Source organism: Parus major, chromosome 6 (assembly GCF_001522545.3).
Source record: "Parus major isolate Abel chromosome 6, Parus_major1.1, whole genome shotgun sequence".
Lineage (NCBI taxonomy): Eukaryota > Metazoa > Chordata > Aves > Passeriformes > Paridae > Parus > Parus major.
The window spans coordinates 1,074,802-1,099,045 of NC_031775.1; the positions used below are offsets into that span (position 1 = coordinate 1,074,802).

Below are 24,244 nucleotides of genomic sequence, written 5' to 3' on the forward strand. Positions count from 1 at the left end.
ACGCACTTCCAGGTAATGGTTGGGTACAGAGATAAACGAGCTGAGATTAAATCACACCCTTGCTCCCAAGCAAAGCGTGTCTCTAGGGGATCCCTCCGCTTTTCACGGTTTATCATTGCTGGCAGCACCAGGGAGCAGCCCATGGCACTGGGAAAAGCAGACCTTGAACCCCTCTGTGCCTCCCTTTGGAGGAGGCGCATGTGAGTCCTTGTCTTGCCACTGGGGAATTGTTACTACAACAATAGTTATGGTATATATGGATGGAAAATACAATATACATGAATGGAAAATACCTGGAGACAATGCTGCCATGGCTCAGGGGAGGAATAAAACCGAGCATCTTGGACACCCAGACCGACCTTCCATGGTCCCACCACCTCCCTGCTGACCACAACATCAGTGCCCATCAGGCTTGGCTGGACTGGAGCCTCTTCCCACTGTCCCTGGCCCTGCATGGTCACTTGATATCCTGGCTGTCTTATGGGGCTGTCACCCTACCTGGGGATGGGGAGGTGACAGTGGCACCTCACTCAGCACAAGGGCTCAGCACAGAGGTGGGGGCTTGGGGCAATAAACCTTTTCCTTGAGGTGTCTGGGCTTCACACCTGCATCTTCCCCCAGCAACAAATCTCTTCCAGCCAGCCAAGGGTTACGTTTTTGGCAGGAGCATCACAGCCGTGTTTGCTGTAAAAGCCACAATGCCACACGGTAATTAGGTACTTTTCTATTTCCCCACGGTAATTAGGTACTTTTCTATTTCCCCGCACACTCCCGATTCAGGGCAGGCAAGCAGCAAAGTTTTCCTGCACGGGTTTGTAAAACCCCACGTGTCCCGGGCTCCACTTTCCAGGGAAGGCTGACTGGAAACGAGGCAGCTCTCAGCTGCAGCTAGAGGTTTTGTTGATGCCTTTGGAATTCGAAGAGAAGCTCCAGGAGGAATTACGTGTCAGACCACGGGGCTGCTTTGCTATTTCAGGGCAGGGTGTAAATGGGCTGTAGGAGGGGTTGCTTTGCTCCCATTTTTTTTGGCGGGGTGGGGGTATGCTCCATTCCCTTTTCCAAGCCGGCATTGCTCGGAGTGACCCTTCCCTGTACCAGCCCTCGTTCATCCCAGGAGGGGTTCTGCCTCCTTAATCCTTACAAACAAGGGGAAAACAGTGATTGCGAGCGAAGTTACGACCCGGCCCAAGGAATCAGCACCCGCGGGCCCCTTGGCCCGGCGAGCATCCCCCAAAAACGCACTCAGGGGGACCAGCTGGCTCTGGGTGAGGCCGTAAGGGAAGAAACCCAGCAGAGGCAACCACTGCCCGAAGAGGTGGGGTCCGAAGGCGCCGCCACCCGCGGGTGCTCCCTGCAGCCTCTCACCTCCGGGGGGTGCTCGCTGTTCTCTGCAGCGCGAATCGCGATGAAATTTCCTGTGTGTGTGTGTGTGTGTGTCTGTGTGTCTGTGTGTGTGTGTGAGTCCGGCTGTCGCGGCGGGGCTGCTCAGAGGGTGCGGTGGCTCGGCAGAGGCCACCTCTCCGCGGTCCCCCCGCCACCATGGGGACAGCGTCCCCCCGAAGCGGGCTGCTCCTGGCTGCGCTCTGCCTGCTGGCTTCCCACGGTAAGCTCCAGCTCGCTTTCCTCTCTCCTCCCTGCCCGGAGAAACTCTCCTCACTGGGGCACCCGTGCTCGCCTGCCCGGGGCTGAGCTCCGGCACAAGGAATCGGGTGTTTGGGGCGATGTTTGCGCTCCTCCGCGGTGATTTTGGGGTGTGCGTGTGGGGGGATCGAGCCGGTGTTTCACACGGTGCTGGTTGTGCTGGGGTAAAAAAGGGGCCGCAGGGGAACTGCCGTTCTAAAACTCTGAGAGTGTTTTTTATTTTTTTCTTTCTTCCTCTGCTTTGATCTAACATGCGTGGGAGCAAAGCAGCCCCCTGTCCCCGCCAGCCTCCCGCTGGGGACCCCGGGCTGGAAAAGCTGCTCCGTTCCCGCACGGCGCTTTTCCCTGGCACGGTGGGGGTCCCCGGCTGTGCCACGGTGAGAAGACCCCTTCCAGCAGCCCTGGCGGAGCGGAGAGAGGGGATTTGTGCGAGCAGCCCTCTCTGAGGATGCTGCGCTCCGCCGGGATGTGCCGGGCAGCTGCTCCGGGTGGGCAACCAGCCGTGGCCAGGGCCACGGGGAGCGGCTGCCGAGCTCCCCTTCCCCGGAGGGAGCGCTCCCCAGCGCTGGGAGCTCGCTGGCTGCTTATCGGGGGATGCTTTGGGAGGGGGCTGCTTCATGCCTGACTCCGCACCAGCCCTGGCATGCAGCGTTTCCCTTCGGGCGTCCGGGTGCAGGCAGTGGAGCAGGGGCGGTGGCATTAAAACCGCGGTTCCACTCTGGACAAGGACTCAGAGAAGGAAGCTGGGAAGGACCGTGATCCCTCCCTGCCCTGCGCAGGCGGAGGATGAGCATCGGGCTTGGCTTCACTCTCTCTCCCGGGACAGAGTGACTGCCTCCATGACTTCTGCCAGCGCATCTCCAGGAGGAAGAAGATGCCCAAAGATGCCCCAAGAGGTCCCTTCCCTTCTCCTGTGGTACAGCAAGGCTTGAACCACGTTTTGCTTCTCATCCGAGTCTCGGCATCAGGGAGCAATTCCCAGCATCTCCACAGGGATTTGAAAGATTTCATTTATGCATCTGGGGTGCTGGGACTGAGCTTCAGGCCTTCAGCAACGCAACGAGCTTGGATGCTGTTGTTGAACGTGAGGCTGCTGCCAGAGGAACTGAGCTTTGCGCAACCCCACGCCTGCCAAAACTTTCTGAACCCCCGGCTAAGTTTAGCAGGGACTGATGGAGAAGTAGCCCTTGGAGACATCCAGCTTGGGGATGCTGGCAGCAAGGTGGATGTGGAAGTGTCAGCAAGGTGGAAGTGGCTCCTCTTCACCTAAAGGATGGCAGCTAAGCTGGGTTTTCCAAAATCTCATCCCAAAAATGCTGTCGCTGAGCCAGGGCTGTGCTGGGAGAGGAGCAAGGCAGGACCTCCCGAGGCTGCTCCCTCTGCTGCCTGGATGATGGGTACCCCCACAGCTGGAAAAGCCATTTGGCCCCTGGGGTGCAGGAGATGAGGGCTGTTAACATGTCTCAGGCATCTTCAGCAAGTTTTTTCTCTCCTCTTTCTCTCGCGCTCGAGGTGCTTCTGCAGAGCCATGGACGCCCCTGCACATCTCACCTGGCTGATAACTCTGGGGCATAATCACAGCTCAGTGACGATGGGGCTTGGGGCACTTTGATGTGAAGAGGAGGAAAGCAGAGCTCCTTGCTCCACCTCTGTCTCCAGCAGCCCCTCCCCTGCAGCAGGTGAGCCCCTCCAAAGGCTCCATCCCCCCGATCCCTGCAGATTTCCGCAGAGTGGAAAGAAGCGGCCTGATGTGGAAATCACTTCTGGCAAGCACAGGAGTGCAGAGCAAACACCTACTTGCCAGGGCTGGGGACCAAACACAGGAGAAGCAGCCAGGAGAGGCTCTTGGTCACTGACACAGAATTTGGTGTGAGATCCTGATTTATTTAAGCTGCTGGTCAGCCAAGCAGCACAGGTCAGGTTTCTGCACTTTTTTGTGTTTCTGTTTTGTCTGAAAGCAGAGCTCCCAGGTGTCTAGAGAGTGATACCAGCACTGGTATGTACCAACACTGCACTGGGCTCTGCACCGCACCGGTGCGACGCCACTGGTTGGAGATGAAGTTACTGAGGTGCCAAAGAGGAAAAGGGGCACTTTTGGCACCTGCTTGAGGCCTCTTCTGCCTTTACCAGATGGTTACAAGACAACAGCTCTCAGCTCAGTCCTCAACTGGTCCAACCAGCTGGAGATGCGCAGAGATGGGCATCTGGCTTTATTTTGGCACTTGCCAGCAGCTCTGACTTCAAAGGGAATGGTTTGACTGGGGTGTGGAAAGAGCCAAGCCTGGGCTCTGGGCACGGAGCAAGCCCAGGAGATTAAAGATCCATGGGCTTTAGTATAAAGACACCACCAGAAGATGTTTCCTCTGGGCTCCATCTGGCATCCAGCACGTGTTTGAAGCCTGGGTACATCCTGGGGAGGGAGCACCAAGGGCCCTGGCACCGCTCTGGGCTGAACCGTGCCCTGCCAGCTGCTTTCTCCTCCGCTCCGTGGCTTCCGAGAGCCTTCCCCCGCTGCGGAGAAGGAAGGGAAGCCTGTAATGCCGAAGGTTGCACACATGGTAACCTCTGCCCCTCCCCGAAAGCGTGGGCTGTGCTGACTTTCCATCCAGACGGTTCCCATCAAGCTCCGGAGGTGGAGGCTGGACGCTTCAGCAAGGCAGCGCTTCCAGCCTGTGCGGGGATGAGCGGGACGGCCCTACTCCACTTGAGGGGGGAAAACAAAAGGCTCCTGCAGATACTTTTGGAAGGTGTTGGAAGTGTGGCTTCCTCCAATAGAGCCCTGGCTTCCCTTCCTGTGGCTCCCAGGAGAGCCCCGATGTGAATGGGGCACTTCCCCTCTGTGGCAGGTATCGAGAAACGCATCTGAAGTGCCTTTTGTGCTCGGCGCTTTGGCTTTGGTGGGGGACCTGCTCTGCCAGAACCCATCCAGCCTGGCTGTGCATCCTGGCCCCAGCAGCACCCGAGGGTGAGGAGAAGTCAGGGCTTACCAAGGAGACTGAACGAGGCAGTGCTGAGCTCAGGCCACAGGAACCTCTGTCCCGGAGCAGCTCTGAGCTGCTGCACCTGCTGTGGGGAGCAGGAAACAATTAGCCAGAGTGGCCAGGCAAAGGTCACAGCATCCCTGGCTCTGGGGACTCCTTGGCACTGTGGGCTCCAGAGCAGGGAGTGCAATGGGGCTGATCTCCATCCCACAGGCTCCGTCTCCCCGCAGGGCACCCTCGGGCAGAGTGCAGGGGCTTCGCGGCTGCTCTTGCAGCATCGCGTCAGAGATAACCACAGCAGGGGGAGGGCACGTTTTTGGTTTCACTCTCTCCAGCAGAGCAGGTGACACAGTGACTCCACTGCCAGGACGCTCTGGGGGTGGCCCAGCAGTGTGGAGCCCCTGGGCTGGCTGGATGCTTGGGCAGGCACATCACATCCCGCCTGTGATTGACGCCCTCTCGACAGAGCAAGCGAGAAACCTCAAAGCGAAACGTGGTGGAGATAATGGCACAACAGGATGTTACCAAAATAAAATAATAAAAAAAAAAAAACAAACCAAAAAGGAGCAACAAACCCATCTCGCCCTTATAACATCTTCTCTGCTGCAAACCAGCCCCAGAAACCTCTTTACAGTGGTGTAATTCAAAGTAAATAAACCTGGAATCTGCTTTTTCTACAGCTTTCGAAGTGACGTAAGCACTTCTGCAAACGTGAAGGAGGGGCAGGGCCAGAGCAGCAAAACCTCTCCTGTCTTGGCACTTTTCCCTCCGCTCATGCACATCTCCCCTTGCCCAGCAGTTCCCCCCACCCGTGTGCTGGGGATGCCACGGTGTGCCCCTTGCTCCCGCTCCTGCCACGCCTCCTGCCCACGTTCCAGAATTCCTTTCTGGAAATTGTTGTCATTTTTCAGAAGCTCCTCGCTGTCAGTATCAGCCAGTTCCCCCATTTCCTCCCTGGGGGCTGAAAAACAAGGAGGGTGGGACCTGCTCCCCGCCTCATCTGGGGGAGAAGGGGGGCCACTGCTCCTCCTAGAACTTTTCTGTTTGTTTTTGCTCCTTTTTATTTTTTATTTTTCCCTTGCAGCTGGCCCAGCAGTGCTTGTGTTTCCTCCTTCACAAGCCATAACCCCTCTGCCTTGCTTCTCCTCTCGTCCTCCTTTGCCTCCCTGCCCCACACCTCTGCTGGCCCCAGAGAAGCTTCTGCCTCTCTGCTGCTGATGCTTAACCGTATTTCAAGCGTGTCTCTCCTGCAGAGTTGATTTCCAGGGTGAAGTTGTGCTCCCAGCCCAGCTACAAAATCCTGGAATGGTCTGGGTTAGAAGGGAGTTAAAAACCATGTAGTTTCAACACTTCCTTCTACTTCAGGTTGTTCAGAGCACTCTCCAACCTGGCCTTGGACACTTCCAGGGATGGGGCAGCCACAGCTGCTCTGGGCAACCCATGCTAGGGTTGCTTTGCCAGCACTGGCGGTGGGTTTGCAGTTTGCAAGCTGAGGGTAAAGCCAGGCTCTGACTCAGTACCTTCTCCCTGGCAGGAAGGGCAGCAGCTTTCCTGATCACCACCCCGTACTCGCTCTGTGTCTGTCCTGAGGGCCAGAACGTCACCCTGACCTGCCGGATCAGCGGCCCGCTGGCCGAGCGCCACGACCTGCTCTACAAAACCTGGTACTTCAGCAGCACCGGCGACCAGAGCTGCTCCGACAAGAGACACATCCGCAACGTCACCGACAGGGAGCTGCACCACGACCTCAGCAGGCACCACGAGCTGCCGGGCAATGGCTCCCAAAAATCCCCCCTTGGGCGGCAGAGCGGCCACCACGGCGTGGAGTTTGTCCCTGACCACCACGGCGCCTTCCACATCGTGGTGATGAACCTGACGCTGCAGGACAGTGGGAATTACTGCTGCTACGCCGTGGAGGTCAGGAGGGAAGGCCACGGCAAGCCCCACACCATGCAGGTGGCTCACGGCTTCGTGGAGCTGCAGATCCAGCGAGGTGAGGGGGGAAAAGGAGCCCCTGGCAGCTCTGCATCCGTGCCAGGGAAGGGGAGGTGGGGGGATGCAGCGCTGGGGATGGGGAGGCAGCGTGTGCTGATGCTGGAAGTGCAGGGCATGTTCCAGAAGTCAAGGAGCAGCAGATGTTGAAGGTTTGAATTAGGGCAAGAGAGCAACAGAACATTAAAAAAAAAAAAAAAAGGAAAAAAACCTCTTAATAGCTCGAGAGGCTGGAATGCAATAAAATCCATGGTACATAGTTTCACTGATCTTCTTCAACCTCCTTCTGGCAGAGAGAAAAACAAGCCTCAACTTAAAAGGAGCTGGCTGGTGGTGCAAGCCCCAGTGAGGGCTCACAGATAACCTTGGGACAGCAGCCCAGTGGGAGAGGCATGAGGGAGGGGAAAGGCATCTCCTGGCCTTGATTTGCAGCATTAGATAGCTTTTCCTTTAGACTGAAAAAAAGGAAGCTGCATGGTCAGGGATGGGCCCTGCTACCATGGAGAAAGGGGGTCTTGCAGGGATCTGGGTGAACACTTCCCAGGATTAAACTCCTGCTTTGGGCTGCTCTGGGATGACATTCTCAACACCAGGGAGAAGAGGCAAGGACAGCCAGCAGGTTGGGGGGTTCTGTGGGACCCGAGTGAATCCTAAGCTTTTCTGTTCTCTTCTGCAGGCAAAGGAGGGCTTCAAAACTGCACATTTCACACTGCCACCGGCAAAGGTAAAGGGAAAATCCCCTCTTTCCAATGTGCTGCTCGCCATCCTGGCCCATGTATTCCCTAGGGATCACTGCCAAAGCACCAGTGCCCACGTGCAGCCTCGCAGCAGGGTGGCATCCAGTGCTGCCCCAGCAGGGTGTGCATGACAGGCACATCCCCAGATAAGGAGAGCCTTCTTTAGCCCATCACCTGGACATGATGGTCCTGAAGCCCACGAGGATCATTCACCCTGCTGTTCTAAAGCACCTGAGCCCCCTCCCCAAACAGGGATTTGGCTGCCACGTGCAGATGGGAAGGGACAGGAAGGTAAAGAGCTGCAGGAACCCCTTGCTACACCCCGAGCCTGGGTCACCTCTGCTTCGAGCAGGGGAAACCCAAACCTTGCTTGAGTGCTCAGACAACGTGGGGCTCCCCCAGAGCTGTGTCTAGACATGGAGATGCCCACACTTCACTGTGCAGCTGGTTTCTTGCTGGGTCCCTCTCTCTATCCCCCTTTACTGGCTCCTAAATGGGCAGATTTGGCTAAAATAACTTTGCAGCAGGCCCAGACAAGGGAAGCAGCTCCTGGTCCCCAATGAGCTGTGCTTTCTTGTCCCTAACCTTCAGTCTCAAGTGCTGAGACACCCTGCCCTGTCAGGAAAAAAGAGAAAAACATCCCCTCCTAAAACACAGGCCCATGGGGCAAGAAGCTGCTTCCTCAGATGGAGGTGCAGGAGAGGAGCTGAACCTGCCCTTGATTTAAGGAGCCTCACTGTCAGCCATCCCACAGGGGCCTTGGTGGCCACAGATGTGCCTGCAGGCTGCCAGCCTTTCTGGGAGCCTCTGTGGGTGACATTCTCCAGGGGCACATTAATTACCAGAGGCTGTGGGTAACAAGCCCTTTGATGCCTGAGCACTTTGAGGCTGGCAGTGGGTTGGGAGTCAGCGCTCCAAAGTTGCTGGGAGCCTTTATCCAGGCTTCTCTCCTCATATCTAGAAGACCAAAACCCTTGGGAAGTCCTGCAGCAGTGAAGGACTTTGGTGAGGGTTCTAACAGGATGCCTCAGAGCTTATCTCCACAGCTGGCAACGCTTCCCAGTGTGAATACTGCGCTTGCATCACCTCTGAGGCAACACGGGCTGGATGATCTTGATAAACTTGATGATGGACCTGACAAGCAATCCTGTAATTTTGGCTGGGGGGAAGCCAAGGAAAGGGAAGGCGAGGGGGAGCGTTCACCTCTGCTCTCTTCTGTTGCAGATATCACGGCCGCCGCGCTGGCCACGGGCGCCTGCATCGTGGGCATCCTCTGCCTGCCCCTCATCCTGCTCCTCATCTACAAGCAGAGACAAGCTGCCAGCAGCAGACGTATGTACCGGGACACCCAGCTCATCTCCCGGGCTGCAGCAGCCTGGCAAGGCTGGATGGGATGTGCCCCACGGGGATCGGCTGCTTCGGCTGCCCCAAGTCCCACGGGCCTGGTGGGAGGTGGAGGTCCTTGCCAGAGCTGTCCTGGGAAGGGCCAGGCATGCCTGCAGGCTGCTGGTGAGGAGGGTGGGACAGGAGGGCACTGAGACTGTGAGGATGCTCCCTGCCCAGCCTTTTGCTCCACATCCACCGTGAGAGACATCTAATTTTCTCATCCCTCCCTTCCACTGCACACCTGAAATAGAAGCTTTGCCTTCCAAGTGACTGCAAAGCATTATTTCCACTTTTTCTCACCCTCTTCTTTAAAAACGACCCCTGACATGTCTATGGCCATAGGACTGCAGCAAGCCAGGTCTCCCCTCTGCTGCCCCCGGCCTGGAATCCCAGGCTGAGCTTGGCTCCAGAGATTTCGGTAATTAAGCTCCTGCCCGTGCTTGGCTCCCGGAGATTTCGGTAATTAAGCGGAAAGGGGCACCACCTCAACTGGCAGAGCCATTTCATCAGCCCTTGGGCAAGCGGGGGCCCCGTGGTTTTCCTCTCCCAGCTCGGTGGGCGGCTCTGCGGCTCCGAGGAGACCTTTGGAGAAGTGGCTTTTGCAGCAGCAGCGGGCACGGTGCCAGCCACCAGAATGGGAACTGTGCTCTCCACACATCCCCCTCAGGCACCCACCTAGCAGTGGCTGGGCTGCAGCTCCCACCTCCATCACCTGGATGCTGCTTCACCCCAGAGGGCAGTCAAAATCCAGGGGGGTTTGCCCTGCCAGGGGTCACGGAACAGGTTATTTCCACACAGCACTTTTCTTGGGCACATTTTGGGCCAGAACTCGAGCATCTCAGCTCAGGCAGGCAGGCAGAGCCCAGTAAGGTGGGCTGTGGGATCTGCTGGGGCAAAGGGGGCGAGGGAATACCTAGCACAGAGCTGCCAAGTGCCAGGTGGTGTTTGCAGAGCCCCAGGACGGTGCCACAGCTGGGTGATGGCATCTGGGCACGAGTGGGGCTGGACTGCAGCTGCACCTCACTTCACCCCATGCCTGCAGAGGTGCCTCTTCCCCTTCTTTGGAGCCTGTGGTCTCAGTCTGGGAGGAAGCTGGGCTGGGGAGTGGACGAGGTGGGAGAGGGCAGGGATGCAGGGAAGGAGGTTTGGGAGCAAAGCAGAGGCCTGAAGAAGAGGGTGAGGGAGGGAGCAGTGCAAAGGGAGAGGAGGAACTGGAAGTGGATAAGGCACCAGAACCCAGCACTGGCAGCAGCTCTGGGCCTTGTGCTGCCAGCACTCACCCCAAACATTTTGTCTTTGGCAGGTGCCCACGAGCTTGTCAGGATGGATAGGTAAGGAAAACCACGTGCTCCGAGCTCCTCACATGCCCTTGCAGCCTGCATCCCAAACCCTGCAAAGGTCTCATCCTTTCCTCTTTCCCCTTGAAGCCAGCACATATCCCAGCAGAGTGTCACCCACGCCCTGAGTCCTTTCCCTTTCTGGGAAATCACTGTTTCTCTTCCCTCTCTCCATGTGGGAAGTGCCCCCTTCCGTTTTTCAGGGGCTTGTGTCTCCCTGCACTCAGAGTTTAGCCTGGGACCACTTTGGCTAAACTTTCCCTGTTCACTGGGCTCCCCGTTGGCTCTCAGCTGAGGTGGTGCCACCTTCTCAGGAGCTGCTCCCTGAACCGTCTCCCTGCCCTGCTTCCCTGTTCCCAATGCTCAGCCAAACCCCTGGGGATGAAAAAGGGCTCCAGAAATAAAAACCCCAACTCCTCTCCTGTGCCACAGCAGCGCCCAGGGCATTGAAAACCCCGTGTTCGAGGCGGTGCCGTCGGCCAGCGTGGAGCCACGGCCCCGGCCCCAGCTCTCCTACGTGGCCAGCAGGCTGCCCTCGGAGTCTGGCCGGCATCTGCTCTCGGAGCCCAACACCCCCCTGTCCCCCCCTGGGCCTGGGGACTGCTTCTTCCCAACCCTGGGTGAGTGCTGAGCCCCTCTGGGGACACCGGGTGAGGTGGGGAGGACGGGGAAAAGGGGGGGGGGTTAAATATCAGCAGCAAACCTGGTGTGGGACATCAAATTCCACGGCTTAGAAGATGGCAAGGACCTAAACCCTGTATTTTCCATGCGAAAACAGAGATCAGCCACTTCCTGGAATAATTTCCCTTCAGCTGCAAGCTGGATTAATATTCCCTGGTCTGCCCTTTTCCAGATCCTGTTCCCGACTCACCAAATTCCTTGAAAGCCTAAAGACCCCAGAGGAAACCACATCCTGAAGACCACGCCAGGCTCACCAAGACAACAGCCCCGGGAGGGTGGCAGGGCCAGGGCCAGCAATGCTGTAAGAAATGAAGCTGTGTGAAGGATCCCTGCCCTTGTCTCCCATCCTGCCTCTGCTCTGGGACTGGAAGTGAACCTCTCTTGCTCGGATTTCGATCTTTAACTACCTGTTTCCATGGAGAAGTGCGTGGCTCTGTACTGCTCACATTTTACAGACTAGCTGGAAATTGAGGATGTGGGGATGGAAGGATGTCCTGCACCTGCAGGCTTCCCTGAGGATTAACTTATTGCCAGGGTCTAAGCTCTGCAACATCAACACGCCTCTGGATCCTTGACTGAACATCCTCTCTGGGAGTGGATGGTAAAATACTTTATTCAGCATGGAACAAAACAGGATCACCAGCCAACCTTGTACTACCTTTTTCTTTGCAAAACAGGAAGGGGAGAGGCGCCCTGCTGCCACCAGAGCCCTCTTTCCTTACCAGCCTTTTGAAATGGCCGTGGACTTGTGCTGCTGCTGCCTTTTCAGCAGGACACATGCTGGGAGGAGCCTTATTTCTGCTGCAGTTTTATCCTTGGCTTGGGATCAGGGCAATTTATCTTTCTGTTTGTTTCATGATCAGTGCTGATTAAAAGGGAAAAAAGGATGTTTATGGTTTTCATTTGGATTTTTTTTGTTTTGTTTTATTTTTTAAATGCTTGTCAATTAGGAAGTTCATCTGGAGGGTGTTGGAGGATGTTCCCGTGAGGTGGCCCAGAGCCCCTGTGGAGAGGTGGAGGCATGGGGGGACAGAGTGGGAAATGCTAGGGATGGCTTCCCCCTGCCCTCCTGGGGCCACTGTGAGAGGACTCTGATGCCCTGAGCGGTGCTCTTGCAGCATCTGGACCCAGCCTCTGGCATTGCTTATCCAAAAGAAACTACAGCTCCTGCGTGACTCAGCCCCAGTGATGATATCAGACCTTGTGGCAGATGCTGTTACTCAGAGTGTGTTCGGTTGTTGTTGTTGTTTTTTTTTTACTCTTGTTTCTCTTTCTGTTGTAGGGTGGGTAAAAAAATGGGCCACGAGACAAACATAAACATTAGTCATAGCAAAACAGAGTCAGACCTGAGCAACCAGGCAGTGTGGCCAGGCAGAGCATCCCCAGCAGCACGTGAATTTCCACACTACATGGCTGGGGGGAACAGCATTTGCCTCTGGAATGGGCTGGGGACACCCCAGGCTGCTTCAGGATTTGATTAATCCAGCGTTGGCTTCAGCAGGAGCACCCTCGAGGTGGTTCAGGGGTGAAGGAGAAGCCAGCCCCGCCCCATGTACCACGGATGGAACTTCCTGAGAACAGGACTCGTGCTTTATCGTCACCCACGGCTCAGCCCCTTCCTGGCTTTGCTGGGGAATCCAGCACCTGGTGCCTCCAGCACTTCCTTCTCCCTGTCCCAGCAGCTCCAGCTGGAAAGGCACGCCAGGGTTTTGCCTGCCTGCAGGTCTTAACGGCTTCGAAACCCTCTCCAAGCTGCCCTGTTCCCTAATGAAGGCACTGCTGGATGACAGAACGAAGCTTTGTTGGGAACAGGTTTTGCTCTGTGCGGCAGGAACCCCGTTTTTTGGGATACCCGGTGCTGCAGGCAGAGCTAAGCTCTCTGCCAGAGGCTCTGGTGTGGCATGCTGGGACACTGAGTGGCGTTGGTTTTCCCTCCAGAAGGAAAACTAAAGACTTCTAGGAGAGAGAAGAAATGGCTTCCAAGGCTTCCACGCATTCTGGAGCAAGAGACCTGGCACAGGGGTGCTGGGCCCCCACCTTGGTCCCCATTGCCTTGGAGAAGATGACACATGCTCCTGGTGATGGTGACCCACCCCAAGATCAACATTTGGGCAGTGAGGGTCCACCCTGCCTTGCTCCTGCAATTCCCACACACCTTCCAGTTGCAGCTCACCAGCTTGTGAAGCTTTTTTTTCCCCTGCAATGCTTTTTTATGAAAATATTTTCCTTTTATCAGTATTTTCCTTTTTATCCTTCTGTTCCCACATTTCCAGCTCCCAAGAGATTCCTCTTGGCCAGTCTTCCCTGCTCCCGTGCTGCCCTGGGTATCCCAGATCACCACTTCCAAGTGAGGACTTCCCAGTCCTCTCTCAGCTCTGTCTCCTCTGCCTCTCCCACGCAGAGAAGGCCAAACCTCAAAACCCATGGATAGATGTACAAATTGCGAACAATCCTCCCCTTTTGTGCATTGTTGCATCAGCCTGGAGCTCCTTGTGAAAGAGGAGTTCCTGGCAGGCAGCAGGCCCCTGTCAGACATCATTTCCCCAGCCAGGCATGAGGCCAGCGGGCACCCAGCAACACGCCAGACAGCCTTTCACAAGACCTGGGTGTCCTCAAGCTCTGCAAAGGGCCAAAACTCTTCTCTCCGCTCAGGAATTGGGTCACTGGGCACTTTGTGCCTCTGGGATTTGGGTTGTGGCTGCTGGCAGAACGTGTGCTGGTGACATGGTGGGCACACAGCAGAGCCTCTGGGGACAGGCAGGGCTGCTGGGACAGCGGGAAGCGATAGGCTGTGCCACTTGTCCTCGCTGGCACCGGGAAGGGAAGAGGCCACTGCCACGGCAACGGGATTTGCCAGCTTAGCACATGGCATTCCTCAGCACGCCAGCATCAGCGATGCTCCCACAGTGACGGGGACAAGGAGGAGCTGGTGGCATCATGTGCTGCCTTCTCTCGTTTTGGGGGAAGAGGCTAACCTAGGTTTAAGCCTCAGTGACAACACAACTAATGCAAAAGGTGGTAATGCAGAAGCTGGAGCGTGAACCAGCCGTGAGGGAGGAGCTGAGAGTGCAAAGCCCGAAGTGAGAATCACATCCACAGTTTGCACTGCTGGCTGTGACCTGTTTCATCAAAATGTAGGGCAGGGCTTTGCAGGCAGAGCTCTGTTGTCGGAGCAGAGAGATGGTGAGAGATAGCAGGTGGAGCTGGGGGACAGGAAGCGTGGCAGTGTCACGCGAGGTGAGCCCATCTCACCGCCTGTGCACGCAGGTGCTCGCTCAGCGCTCTGCAGACACGTGGACAGAGAAGGGACTCAGAGCTGGAAAATGCCCCACGTGGTATTTGCTCTTTGGACTCTCCCATGCCAGAGTCACCCTCAGAGGGACAAACAATGAACCAAGTGGCCAAAGAGTCACTTCCCCAGACCGTGGCATCTCGTATCAGCCCCCTTTCACTTTGAAGCCATGGCCCCTTGTCCTGACACTCCTGGCCCTTGCCAAAATCACCAGAGCTCTTCTCATTGACAAGGACCACAGTGGACATCAGTGGTGAGCAGAACTGCAGTGGAGCTGCTGCTCCAGCCGCTCCCAGTGCTAAGATGGGTGGGCAACATCTGGAGCCCTCCCAGACCCCTGAGAGCCTGCTGTGGCAGCAGCAGCCTGCACACTTCCCTTAGGGATGCTCATACTTTTTGGCACTTGGAGATGGGAGATAAAGCCTGCTGAACGACTGCGAGGGAGGGCCCTGCAGGACCAGGCATCGAAGGAGACTCTGAGCCAAATCTGTGTGCAGCAGGTCTGGACCCCGAGTCACCAAAACATCACACCCTGTTCCTTTTCCTCCCCTCTCATGCTGGCTCAATGCCCACAGCGCTGCCCAGCCCCGTCCTGCCCCCGAAGGGCCCATTTTGGTGGCTCACCGACAGGGAGGGGTTGCCCTCGTCCTCCACGGTGACCACGAGGCTGTAGAAGCTCTGGCGCTCGCGGTCCGGCGGGGAGGGCCGGGTGGCGATCTCGCCGGTGACACGGTCCATGCGGAAGGTCAGGTCCTCGTTCCCTCGGGTGATGTAGTAGGAGAGGACGCTGTTGAGGCCGATGTCGCGGTCGGTGGCGCGCACCTGGGCCACCGCCGTGCCGCCGCCGACGTTCTGCAGGGCGAGCAGCAGAGGTACGCGGCATAAATCCCACGAGCCTCATCACATATAAAATACCTAATTAATAATGGAATCCTAATACGGAGAGGCCACTGACGCGCTTGAGGCTCCAAACTGCTGCCCCAGCACCCAGCAGCTCAGCAGAAAGCTGCACATTATGTCTTATCTAGTCTGGCACAGCCTGGAAGAGCATAAAACCCACAGGGTGTGCAAAGGTGAAGGCTGTGTAATGGACCCAGAGCTTGGCTAATTATTTTTGGATAGTCCCATTATGGGGAAAATCAAAACAGAAATTCTGTTCTTCAACCTGCTCTGAACATGTATTAAATAGATAAGAAAACCTTAACAGGGCAATATCCTTAATGCTAAGCTATAAATCACGAGAAGCAGTTCCTCACGGCTAAGTGGCACTGGCTATTACTCATATTTCATTTTTCATCACCAAATTGAGAATCCCCCCCTGCCTCAGTCCAGGAATTAAACTGTCAGGAAATAAGTTGTCTTTTCTCATGCCTGATTGTGTTTTATTGCTTAATTATCTAGCCCTTGCTGAGCTGCTTCCTGAAAGCCATTCTTATTCCGCACAGCACAGTCTCTTGTGTCACTTTGGTGGCATTTCCATGGGTGTGTAGCCACTTCTCCTTCCGGCTGGTCCCTGCAGCCTCACGGGCTTGAGTTGCTTTTTCCCAGCCCAAAACTAGGAGTACATCACCAGTCAGGGCTTTCAAGGGGTCACCAACCCTTGCATCACCCAAGGTGAGGATGGCAAGGGGCCACCGATCCTTAAATGACCCAAGGGTGAGGTTTGCACGGGGATTCCGACCATCAAATGACCAGAGATGATGTTTGCACGGGGTCAGCTAACGCTCAAACGACCCAAGGTGATGCTTGCAAGGGACAATCCGCTGTCCCCACTTGCCTTGGCGTCAGACCTGTCCCTGGGAGGATGGAAGGAGAGGAGCTGGGTGCTCACCTCGCTGATGCTCACGTTGTAGCCGAAGGGGCTGTCGATGACAGGGGGGTTGTCATTGACATCCAGGATGTTCACTCGTAGAATGTGCTCCTTCCTCCGGGGAGGAACGCCGCCATCCGACGCTTGGATCTGCGGTGGGGGTGGGGGGTGTATTTTCAAGGGGGGAAAAAAAGCTCAGTCTTGAAGCTGACAGCTCCAAGCAAACAGCCTCAGTGCTCAAACCAGAAGCCCAGGGGGCTAGTGGGGGTGGTTTGGTGCTGACCCGTAAGGTGTAGTGGTCCAGCAGCTCCCGGTCCAGCGGCCGCGCCACAAACACCTCGCCGTAGGTGTTGTTGGTGGTACGGATCTCAAAAGCCCGGCCGATGTTCCCCGACGTCAGCGAGAAAGTCACCTGGAAACATTGCAGGGAATAAAAACCAGGGCAGGCAGAGTGATGCTGAGGAGGAAGAGGAGAAAGGGGACCCTACAAAAATAAATCCAGCATCCCTCCCTAAGATGTCTCAGCTTTGGAAAAAGTCTGATGTAGAGGGATCCGCAGGTGTGCTGGCTTGTTGCAGCCACCCCAAAGCAAACAGGGCCAACCCCCTGGCAGCTCCCATGCTGCCAGCAATTTTTGTTATTAAGGGTGATGGGACCTCATTAATGCTCGTCTGCAGGGTAATGAAAATAACAAATGTCAGAGAGCTTCCTGCTCAGCCCGCCAAGGACTTTGCTGCTGGCCTGCATGGCGGGAGAGGCCACAGCTGGTTTTCAGATTGCAGGGCTCCTTTTGACACTTGCCCCACAGAGCTCTTTGCCCCAGATAGCCCAAGGACGATGCTTTCCCCCTCCTGGCACTCACTTCACAACCCCCCCAAAAACCACTGGCATTAACAACGAGAGTTTGCTCTCACAGGGAGCAGGGACGCACAGGGAAGGGGTTGGGAGGATGCTGGCAGGGGGATTTCTGTGTCAGTGAAACATGACACACAGCCTCAAAGAAGTTGGAAGGGACAAGAATCATTGAGTTCACCTCCTGGCCCTGCACAAGAAAAGCCCAGGAATCACACCACATGCCTGAGAGCATCATCCAAACGTCTCCCTCCCTACCTGGCCGTTCCTGCCTGCATCTGGATCTCGGGCCAGGACCAGGGCCACCCTCTTGCCCACGGCGATGTCCTCAGCCACGCTTACAGACGAGTCAGAGGTGATGTCGAACTGGGGGCTGTTGTCGTTCTCATCCAGGACCGTGATGGTCACCTGTGAGGGGGGCACAGGGCTCAGGGCATGGGGCAGACCCCTGCCCACCCAGCATCGACAGCCACCCTGGCACCCCGGCACGCCACCGACACACCACACCCCTCTGAGGTGCCAACAGCGTGCCATCCATCCACCCGTGGGAATCAGGCAGCTGCTTGAGCCCAGGAGCTGAAGTTACATCCCTGCCTGCAAAGGAGGAGGACAAGGAGGGATGCTTGGAGGGTGCAAAAACAGTGCAAGGCTGCTGCATCTCCCAAGCAGTGTGGTTTTTTTGTGGAACATCATCTGATTTCTATCCTCCAAGTGGCCGGGCACGGGGCAGCTCGGGCTGCTGCAGGGTGACCCTTTCCTGCTACACTTTTCCCTAGCAGTGATTTCATCCATGCTCACAGCAGCAGGATTTGCTTTAATGGGCACAAAGAAGGCAGAGCTGAGTGTGTTTAACTCAACCAGGGCAAGCTGGGTGTGGAGGAGGAGACCTGAGCTCCCTCCGGGAAAAAGGCACATGAGCACGAGATGCTCGAAGGGGACCCGGCTACCTTGGCCACAATTAGGCAGAGGAAATGCTCTCATCGAGTTTGCAATCAAAGTGCTGCAGGGCAACACAGAAATGAGAGAGGAAGAGCCTTTCTGTTCCCGGGGATTTATTTACGGGTGCCCCAAGCTCCCAGGTGCGGCCAGGCTGAATGCGACAACATCCCGGGAGGAAGCTGGGGAGAGAGCTGTGCGCCCTGGGGTGATTCAGTTATTGTTGCTGCTGAATTCAAAACACAGAGCCAGGAGCAGGGAGAGCTCATTCAGCCTCTGCGGCAGATCCGGCAGCTGCTGTCCCAAGTGCCAGAGTAGGGAGCTGGGATTCTGCTTGCCAGCAGCAGGGCGGCTCCCGGGGCTGCCCCACGTCCTGGGGGTGGCATGGAGGCTGGTGCTGGTGGGACAGCGCTGGAGACCTCCACCCCAGTCCTTCCCTGCAGCTCAGTCTGGACCTTGGGAGGGATTCTGGTCCTCAGCACCTTGGACACGCTTACCTTCTGTTGGAGGAAAGCAGAGGGAGAAAGAGAGGACACAAACAATGAGGAGTTAGTGAGGGATGAGGAAGTGTGGGTTAACCCTGCATCCTACCACAGCAGTGCCAGGGGTCATGGGTATCCCTCTGCAGCGATTTGGCAGCTCCACCTTTGGGGCATCCCTGTGTTTTTTTATAGCTCAGGTTGGCGTATCTGCCCCTCGCCCTGGGAGAGGTTCAGACAAGAGCACGGTGTGGAGAGCAGAGCCATTGCACTCGTGGGCTGGGCCTGCACTTGCCAGAGAAATGCAAATCACCCCCTGCCTGGCTGCCTGTGAAACTGCTAAATATAACCTTCTGAAACATAAACCACCGAGGAGCATTTCAAGACCCCTAAATTCACCTCCTTCAAAATTGTTTTAGCAGGTTTTCCCCCAGGTTAGGGTTTCCCAACCCTGGAAGCTGGAGCAGAAAGCTCAGCTAGGACAGGCTGAGCCTGAGGTGGGAGAGGGAGGTGACCTGAGGTTGACAGTGGGGAAGCTGGGAGAAGCTACTCACCACTGTGGAGTCAATCTTCGGTCCTCCATCATCAGCCACCACTGTCATAGTGTAGAAATCCCCTTTCTCTCGGTCCACCTGGCCTTTGACCGTGATCACACCCTGCCAAGCATGAGCAACAGCTGTGTGGGCCACCAAAACCAAAGCTCACAGTGCCCAAGCAAGCCAGGAGGGACCACGCTGCGTCTGCTTACCGTGACCCCATTGATTTTGAAGAGGGAGAGCGCTTGGGGGTTGGTGTTGGGGTCGAACTTGTAGGTGATCTGGTTGAGGTTGTCGATGGAGCGAGCCTGGACACGGAGCACCTCGGAGCCCAGGGGGATGTTCTCCATGATCACGGCCTCGTAGCTGCTGTTGGAGAACTGCACAGCCTCGTCCAGCTCGTTCAGCAGGCTGACGTACACGCTGCAGAAGCCCTGGTTGTTGGGGGGCGCTTGGTCCGTGGCAGAGACATTCATCAGGTAGCTGGTTTTGGTCTCGTAGTCCAGGTACTCTATGGTCGTGATGAGGCCCGTGCTTTCATCGATCTCGAACTTCCCTTCTGCGCCCGACACGATTTTGTAGCTCACCAGGCCCCCTTTCCCTGGGGAGGGAGCAGGAGCCGTGGCTGAACCAACCACCCCGAACAGGCAGGCACCACTGATGCCTGCCCCCAGCAGAGCCCATCCCACGGGATTTCAGCCCAGCCAAGCCACGATCCAGCTGATCTCACCGCTCTCCCCCACACTGGGTGTCCCTCACCCCGCCCTTCCCACCTGTGTCTCGGTCGGTGGCCCGGACCACTGCCACCGAGGTCCCTATTCCCGCCGTCTCCCGCAGCCCCAGGCGGTTGTACTGGCGCTGGGTGAACACTGGCACCTCGTCGTTGACGTCCTCCACGTACACAATCACCTGGGAAGCCCGGGAGAAACTTTGTGTGAGCTGGGAGAGCTTGGGAAACAAACCCTTTGTGGTGCTCACGGAGAAAGCCTTCCAGCGTGCTCAAAGCCAGGCTGGACAGGGCTTGGAGCAACCTGGGCGGGTGGAGGTGGCCCTGACAATGGCAGGGGGGTTGGAACTAGGGCAGATTTAAGGTCCCTTCCAACTCAGGCCATTCCATGATCCTGTGGCAATCTCTTCAAACACCGCGTGACGGAGAGTGAACACAAGCGGTTTAACATCGCGGATCCAAGCAAGCCCTGCGGGTTGGAGTGAGTCAGTCTTTCCCTGCTGGGGGGGAGCTACACTGGCTACATTAATTCCCCCATCCTCTGGGATCCCCTGGCCAAACCCTTGGAGACCTCACAACACAGAAACACTGGCAACTCGGTGGGAAACTTTTGCTCCAAGTTCAGTGCTGCTTCCCCAGGGAACACATTTCCTTCTCCTGGTTTTCTGCCTGCTGCTGGTGCTCGGGGCACTTCACACCCAGCCAGAGCCCACCCCACCACTGGGTCTAAGAATAGATGCAACTGCAGGGCTGGGTTTGTGGGAACTGTGGGAAGCTGGAGTGCTGCAGCTGAAGACTGCCACCACTAGGTCCTGGATTATTTAAATAGTGCCTGGCCAGGACACACAGGTCTTCAACAGACTGAGGCTCAGCTTTTCTTCCCAGCAGCAGAGCCGTGTCTCACTGAGCGAGTAGGACTCCCTCTGAGCGACTGCTGCACCACCCAGCAGCCTAATGGCACCAAAAGGTCACAGGAAAAAAAGAAAAATTAAACAACTCCCCCCAGCAACAAGCCCTTCTCTACCCATGAGCAAGCCCCAGAGACTTTCCATCAGCATCTTCAGGCCAGGTCTTTCTAATTTCCTGTACAAGCACTGGGAAGGGCCAAGCGCCCCAAGCGTTTTGCGCGAACGGCTCTGCCGTGCAGCCCCCGGTGGCTGCGAGGTCCTTACCCGCACGGAGCTCCTCATGGGCCCCTGCTCCGTGTTGTAGGCCTCCACCTCCAGCACGTGGGAGGAGTTCTGCTCCCTGTCCAGGTGCCGCACACCTCGCATCACCAGCCCCGTGCTGGGATTGATGCGGAAGTGGTTGTGCTCGTTTCCTGGTGAGGGGTGGGAAGAAACAAGAGGGATGTTGCCCACTGCCTCGACATCCATCCTGGTGACACACTGAGCCCTCCCTGGGGGGGCTTTATTGGGGGGAGATTACTCAGCAAAACTTCAGCCCCATCAACTCTGGCTGCACCAGACTCAGCTACATCAGTGTTTGGCTCTGAGTCAGGCCAGGAGGAACTACAGAATCTCATCAGCTAAGAAAAATGTGGATGTGTTGGAGTGAGTCCAGGGGAGGCCACAAAGATGCTCCAAGGGCTGGAGTCACTCTGCTCTGGAGCCAGGCTGGGAGAGCTGGGGGCGTTCAGCCTGGAGGGGGAGACATCAGAGCCCCTTCCAGTGCCAAAAGGGGCTCCAAGAGGGCTGGAGAGGGATCTGGGACAAGGGCCTGGAGTGACAAGACAAGGGGGAATGGCTTCAGACTGAAAGAGGGCAGGGATAGATGGAATATTGGAAGGAAATTGTTCCCTATGAGGGAGGTGAGGCCCTGGCACAGGCAGCCCAGAGAAGCTGTGGCTGCCCCTGGATCCCTGGAAGTGTCCAAGGCCAGGTTGGATGGAGCTTGGAGCAGTCTGGGATAGTGGAAGGTGTCCCTGTCCATAGAAGGGGGTTAGAATGAGGTGAACTTTAAGGTCTCTTCCAACCCAAACCATTCTGTGATTTTAGGATTCTATCTAGGTGTCCATCCATGACAAATCATTCTCCAGCAACGAGCCCTAAAGCTGAATTTTGCTTAGGGCTGGGAGAAAAGGTTCTGTGGGTTCCAAAGTGCAAGAGGATGGCAAGCTCAACCTCTCGAGGCTGGGTCGAGCCTGGGAAAATCTCCCTGACGAGTGAAGGGGCAGCTGGACTTACCCTTGACAATCCTGTACCACACTCTCCCGTTAATGCCTTCGTCCGCGTCGGTGGCTTTCACCTTCATGAGAAAAGCAGAGGAGTAGAGGTGAGGGGCAGAGAATTCCAGACAAGGACCAGCCCTCCTACCCTGTCAAAGCTGGACATCTTGCTCCTCCACCTGAGCTGGGCAGCTTACCAAATAGAAAACAAAGTTCCCCTCCCCATATCACTGGACAGCAGGGACAGGGCTCAGGAGCTCGGCTGCTGGGTTGAGGTGGGAGTTGAGCCTCAGGATCACACCACAAGTCCCAGGGCTCTGTGTGCTGCAGGAGGTGCCTCCATCAATCCTGCCCTGTGTTCCAATGCTTGTCCCAGTGGCGATGCCACCAGGGATGGACTGAGCTGAGCAGGGGGAGCTGCTCCCGTGTCTGGTGGGCACGCAGCCCACGGCATCCTGGTGAGTCACCCAAGTAGCAGCACAAGGAAAAAGTGCCAAAGGAAACGTGAATGCAACCAGCCTGGAGTGCCTTTGTGAGCCCCTGGGCAGCGGGGGGAGCGCCCCTCGGCTCTGATGCACTGCACAGCCCCGGCACGGAGCCTGCCCTGGGAAAACCAAGGCACGGGTCCCCTCTGGTGTCACTGAACAAGACTGCAGTGCTTTCCCCACAGCCCCAGCCCACAGCCGGCAGCTGGGAAGCGGGACCTGGCGGTGACCAGCAGGGCCAGGGCTTCCAGTCCAGCTGGCACCGAGCCCCTGCAATTTCTCTCGGCAAAAACCCACTCCCCACAAAACACCAAAGCCTGATCGCAGCGTGGCCGCTCACAAAGCACCGGGGAGAGGATGCAGAGAATGCCTGAGACTTTGTTCTCTCCCTGCTTCCCTCTGCAAGACATCTGCCTCATCTTCTCTCTACAATACTAGCCAGCAGTTCCCTTTTCCCGGGAAGGTTTGCACCCAGATTTACACCAGAGAGAGGGAAGGTTGCTGCAAAGGATGCACATGTAGTGGGAAGAGTGAGGGCTTTCACCCCCAGCCCCCCACAACAGTGTCAGGAGTCAGAGATGCTCCTCTGAAAGGTGGTTTTGAGGTGCCTTGAACTGCTCTTGCTCCCTTCCACCAAGTCCCCCTGCACCAGCAGGAAACTTGGAAACTCCTGAGCTCTGTATTTCTCACCCCTGCACCCACACATGCTGTTTTCCTGGCCCCAGACCAGTTTATATCTTGCTTGTGGCTCATTCCACGGTCCACCAAGGACTTCCTTTCAGGGTGGGGAGTTCTCCCTCCCAAACCAGCTCTTTCACCTGCTGGGCTCCCTGAGGCAGAGCTGGGCTGTCTCCATTCCCGTGGGATGGATGAGCCCCGCAGCAGCAGGCAAGCGATGCCCAGGCAGACCAGCTGCCCTGCCATGGCACAGGGAAAAGCTATCATGCAGCCAGAGGAGGAAAAAAGAAGGGATGGGAGGCAAATCTTTTCAGCTTTTTGTGCCATTCCTTGCCCTGTCATGCCCAGGAGGCTGCATTTCAGGATGAGCCGACTGCACCTTGCAAATACCTCTTGGGGCATCTTCTTCCCAGCCCACCCCAAGCCTGAAGCTCTGGTTCATTAACTAGGTGATATGGGTCAGCCCAGGCATTTGCTTTTTAATAAAAATTAATAAATTGATTTTATTAATTGATTGCATTAAGGCAAGGTGTTCTCCTGCCAGCCTGCAGCCTGAGGAAAGCCTGGCTGCTGCTGGATTGACCTGCTGAGGTGCCAAAGGAAAGGTGGTGCTTTGACAGACCGCCCAAACTCGGGAGAACTGTGGCACTGCAGGGCCAGCAGTGGGAGGAAAGCTCTTTCTGCTGCAGGTGGAAAGCACCTTGTGCAAGTGAGCTGAGCTCCAGCCCATTTTATCCCTCTGTGGCACAGCCAGCATGCCACAGCCCCCTTCCAACCCCCCCAGCTGCTGGAAAGGTGTTGGAAAAGGATGAGCAGGGGCAATAAAAGAATGGGAAAATAGTAGATTTTCAGGGAAAAGGGGGAGCAGCCATGTGGAAGGCAGGTGCCACCCCCTCGGCCGTACCACTTAGTCACCCTACAGGGACAAATCCTGAGGAAACACATCCCAGGGGGCTCGACCCCAGCAAGGGACAGAGCTCCAGCAGGACACAGCGCTGGCAAAGCCCGGGAAGGGGCTCAGGGCCCCTTGGCTTTGCTGGCTCAGGCTGTCCCCAGCCCGGCTGCCACCTCTGTGCCACCCTCCCCAGAGGGAGGAGGGGGCTGGCAGCCGGCAGAGGCAGTGGGAGAGGCGGCAAGGCAGCAGTGCTGGAGGCAGAGCCCGGCTGGTGACAGGTAGGGAGCCCAAACCCCCTTGGCAAAGGCACTGCTGGCCCCTTTGGCCACCCCCAGGGGTGAGACAGACTCCTGGCTGCTGCTCTCAGCCTGGAGAAAAGGCTAAACATGGGTGAGGATGCAAAGTTTGGGGTGGGCGGGGGGTCCTGCAGCCTCCCTCCCTGCCCAGTCGCCTTGCTCCGTCTCTCCCGGTGATGGGAGAGGGGAAGGTCCTGGGGATGCAGCTCTGGCGTTTGACAGCGAGGGTGATGGGGAGCAGCATCCCTGACAGCTCTGGGAACCCAACCAGCCGGGTGTTTGGTACTGCCCGGCATCTCCTCCTCCTGCAAGCCGCTGGAAAGATTTAGCACATCG

General features: G+C 56.7%; 2 protein-coding genes across 9 annotated transcripts in view; one reads left to right on the forward strand and one right to left on the reverse strand.

Annotated features, from left to right (window-relative positions):
- CDH23 (cadherin related 23) overlaps positions 1–24,244 on the reverse strand; it is a 176,130-nt gene that overhangs the window by 17,564 nt on the left and 134,322 nt on the right. For 6 of the 7 annotated variants that reach the window (XM_015633531.2, XM_015633529.2, XM_015633536.2 and 3 more), the window contains exons 28-37: positions 21,574–21,634; positions 20,560–20,708; positions 19,434–19,569; positions 18,873–19,261; positions 18,679–18,780; positions 18,475–18,477; positions 16,968–17,117; positions 16,141–16,269; positions 15,879–16,007; positions 14,672–14,899 (exon numbers count right to left, since the gene is read on the reverse strand). In XM_015633531.2, the coding sequence (XP_015489017.1) occupies positions 14,672–14,899; positions 15,879–16,007; positions 16,141–16,269; positions 16,968–17,117; positions 18,475–18,477; positions 18,679–18,780; positions 18,873–19,261; positions 19,434–19,569; positions 20,560–20,708; positions 21,574–21,634 (1,476 nt within the window). Of the gene's footprint in view, positions 1–14,671; positions 14,900–15,878; positions 16,008–16,140; positions 16,270–16,967; positions 17,118–17,813; positions 18,146–18,474; positions 18,478–18,678; positions 18,781–18,872; positions 19,262–19,433; positions 19,570–20,559; positions 20,709–21,573; positions 21,635–24,244 lie in introns of those variants that run through there. The other variant, XM_019007292.2, reaches the window with a different exon arrangement.
- VSIR (V-set immunoregulatory receptor) lies at positions 1,395–11,642 on the forward strand. Of its 2 annotated transcripts, none has more exons than XM_015633538.3 (7): positions 1,395–1,603; positions 6,157–6,615; positions 7,291–7,338; positions 8,576–8,683; positions 10,041–10,068; positions 10,510–10,694; positions 10,928–11,642. In XM_015633538.3, exons 1-7 carry the CDS (start codon positions 1,540–1,542, stop codon positions 10,963–10,965), a joined length of 930 nt encoding a protein of 309 aa, XP_015489024.1. In that variant the 5' UTR covers positions 1,395–1,539; the 3' UTR covers positions 10,966–11,642. The 2 variants fall into 2 exon arrangements, with proteins under 2 accessions (XP_015489024.1, XP_015489023.1); XM_015633537.3 differs by having other exon boundaries at positions 1,401–1,603; positions 10,507–10,694.

Bases quoted from the DNA above. Each gene is read 5' to 3' on its own strand.
- VSIR (XM_015633537.3), top strand. From the start codon at position 1,540: ATGGGGACAGCGTCCCCCCGAAGCGGGCTGCTCCTGGCTGCGCTCTGC. The intron at 6,616-7,290 runs GTGAGGGGGGAA...TCTCTTCTGCAG, and splicing joins GGAGCTGCAGATCCAGCGAG to GCAAAGGAGGGCTTCAAAAC. The intron at 8,684-10,040 runs GTATGTACCGGG...TGTCTTTGGCAG, and splicing joins ACAAGCTGCCAGCAGCAGAC to GTGCCCACGAGCTTGTCAGG.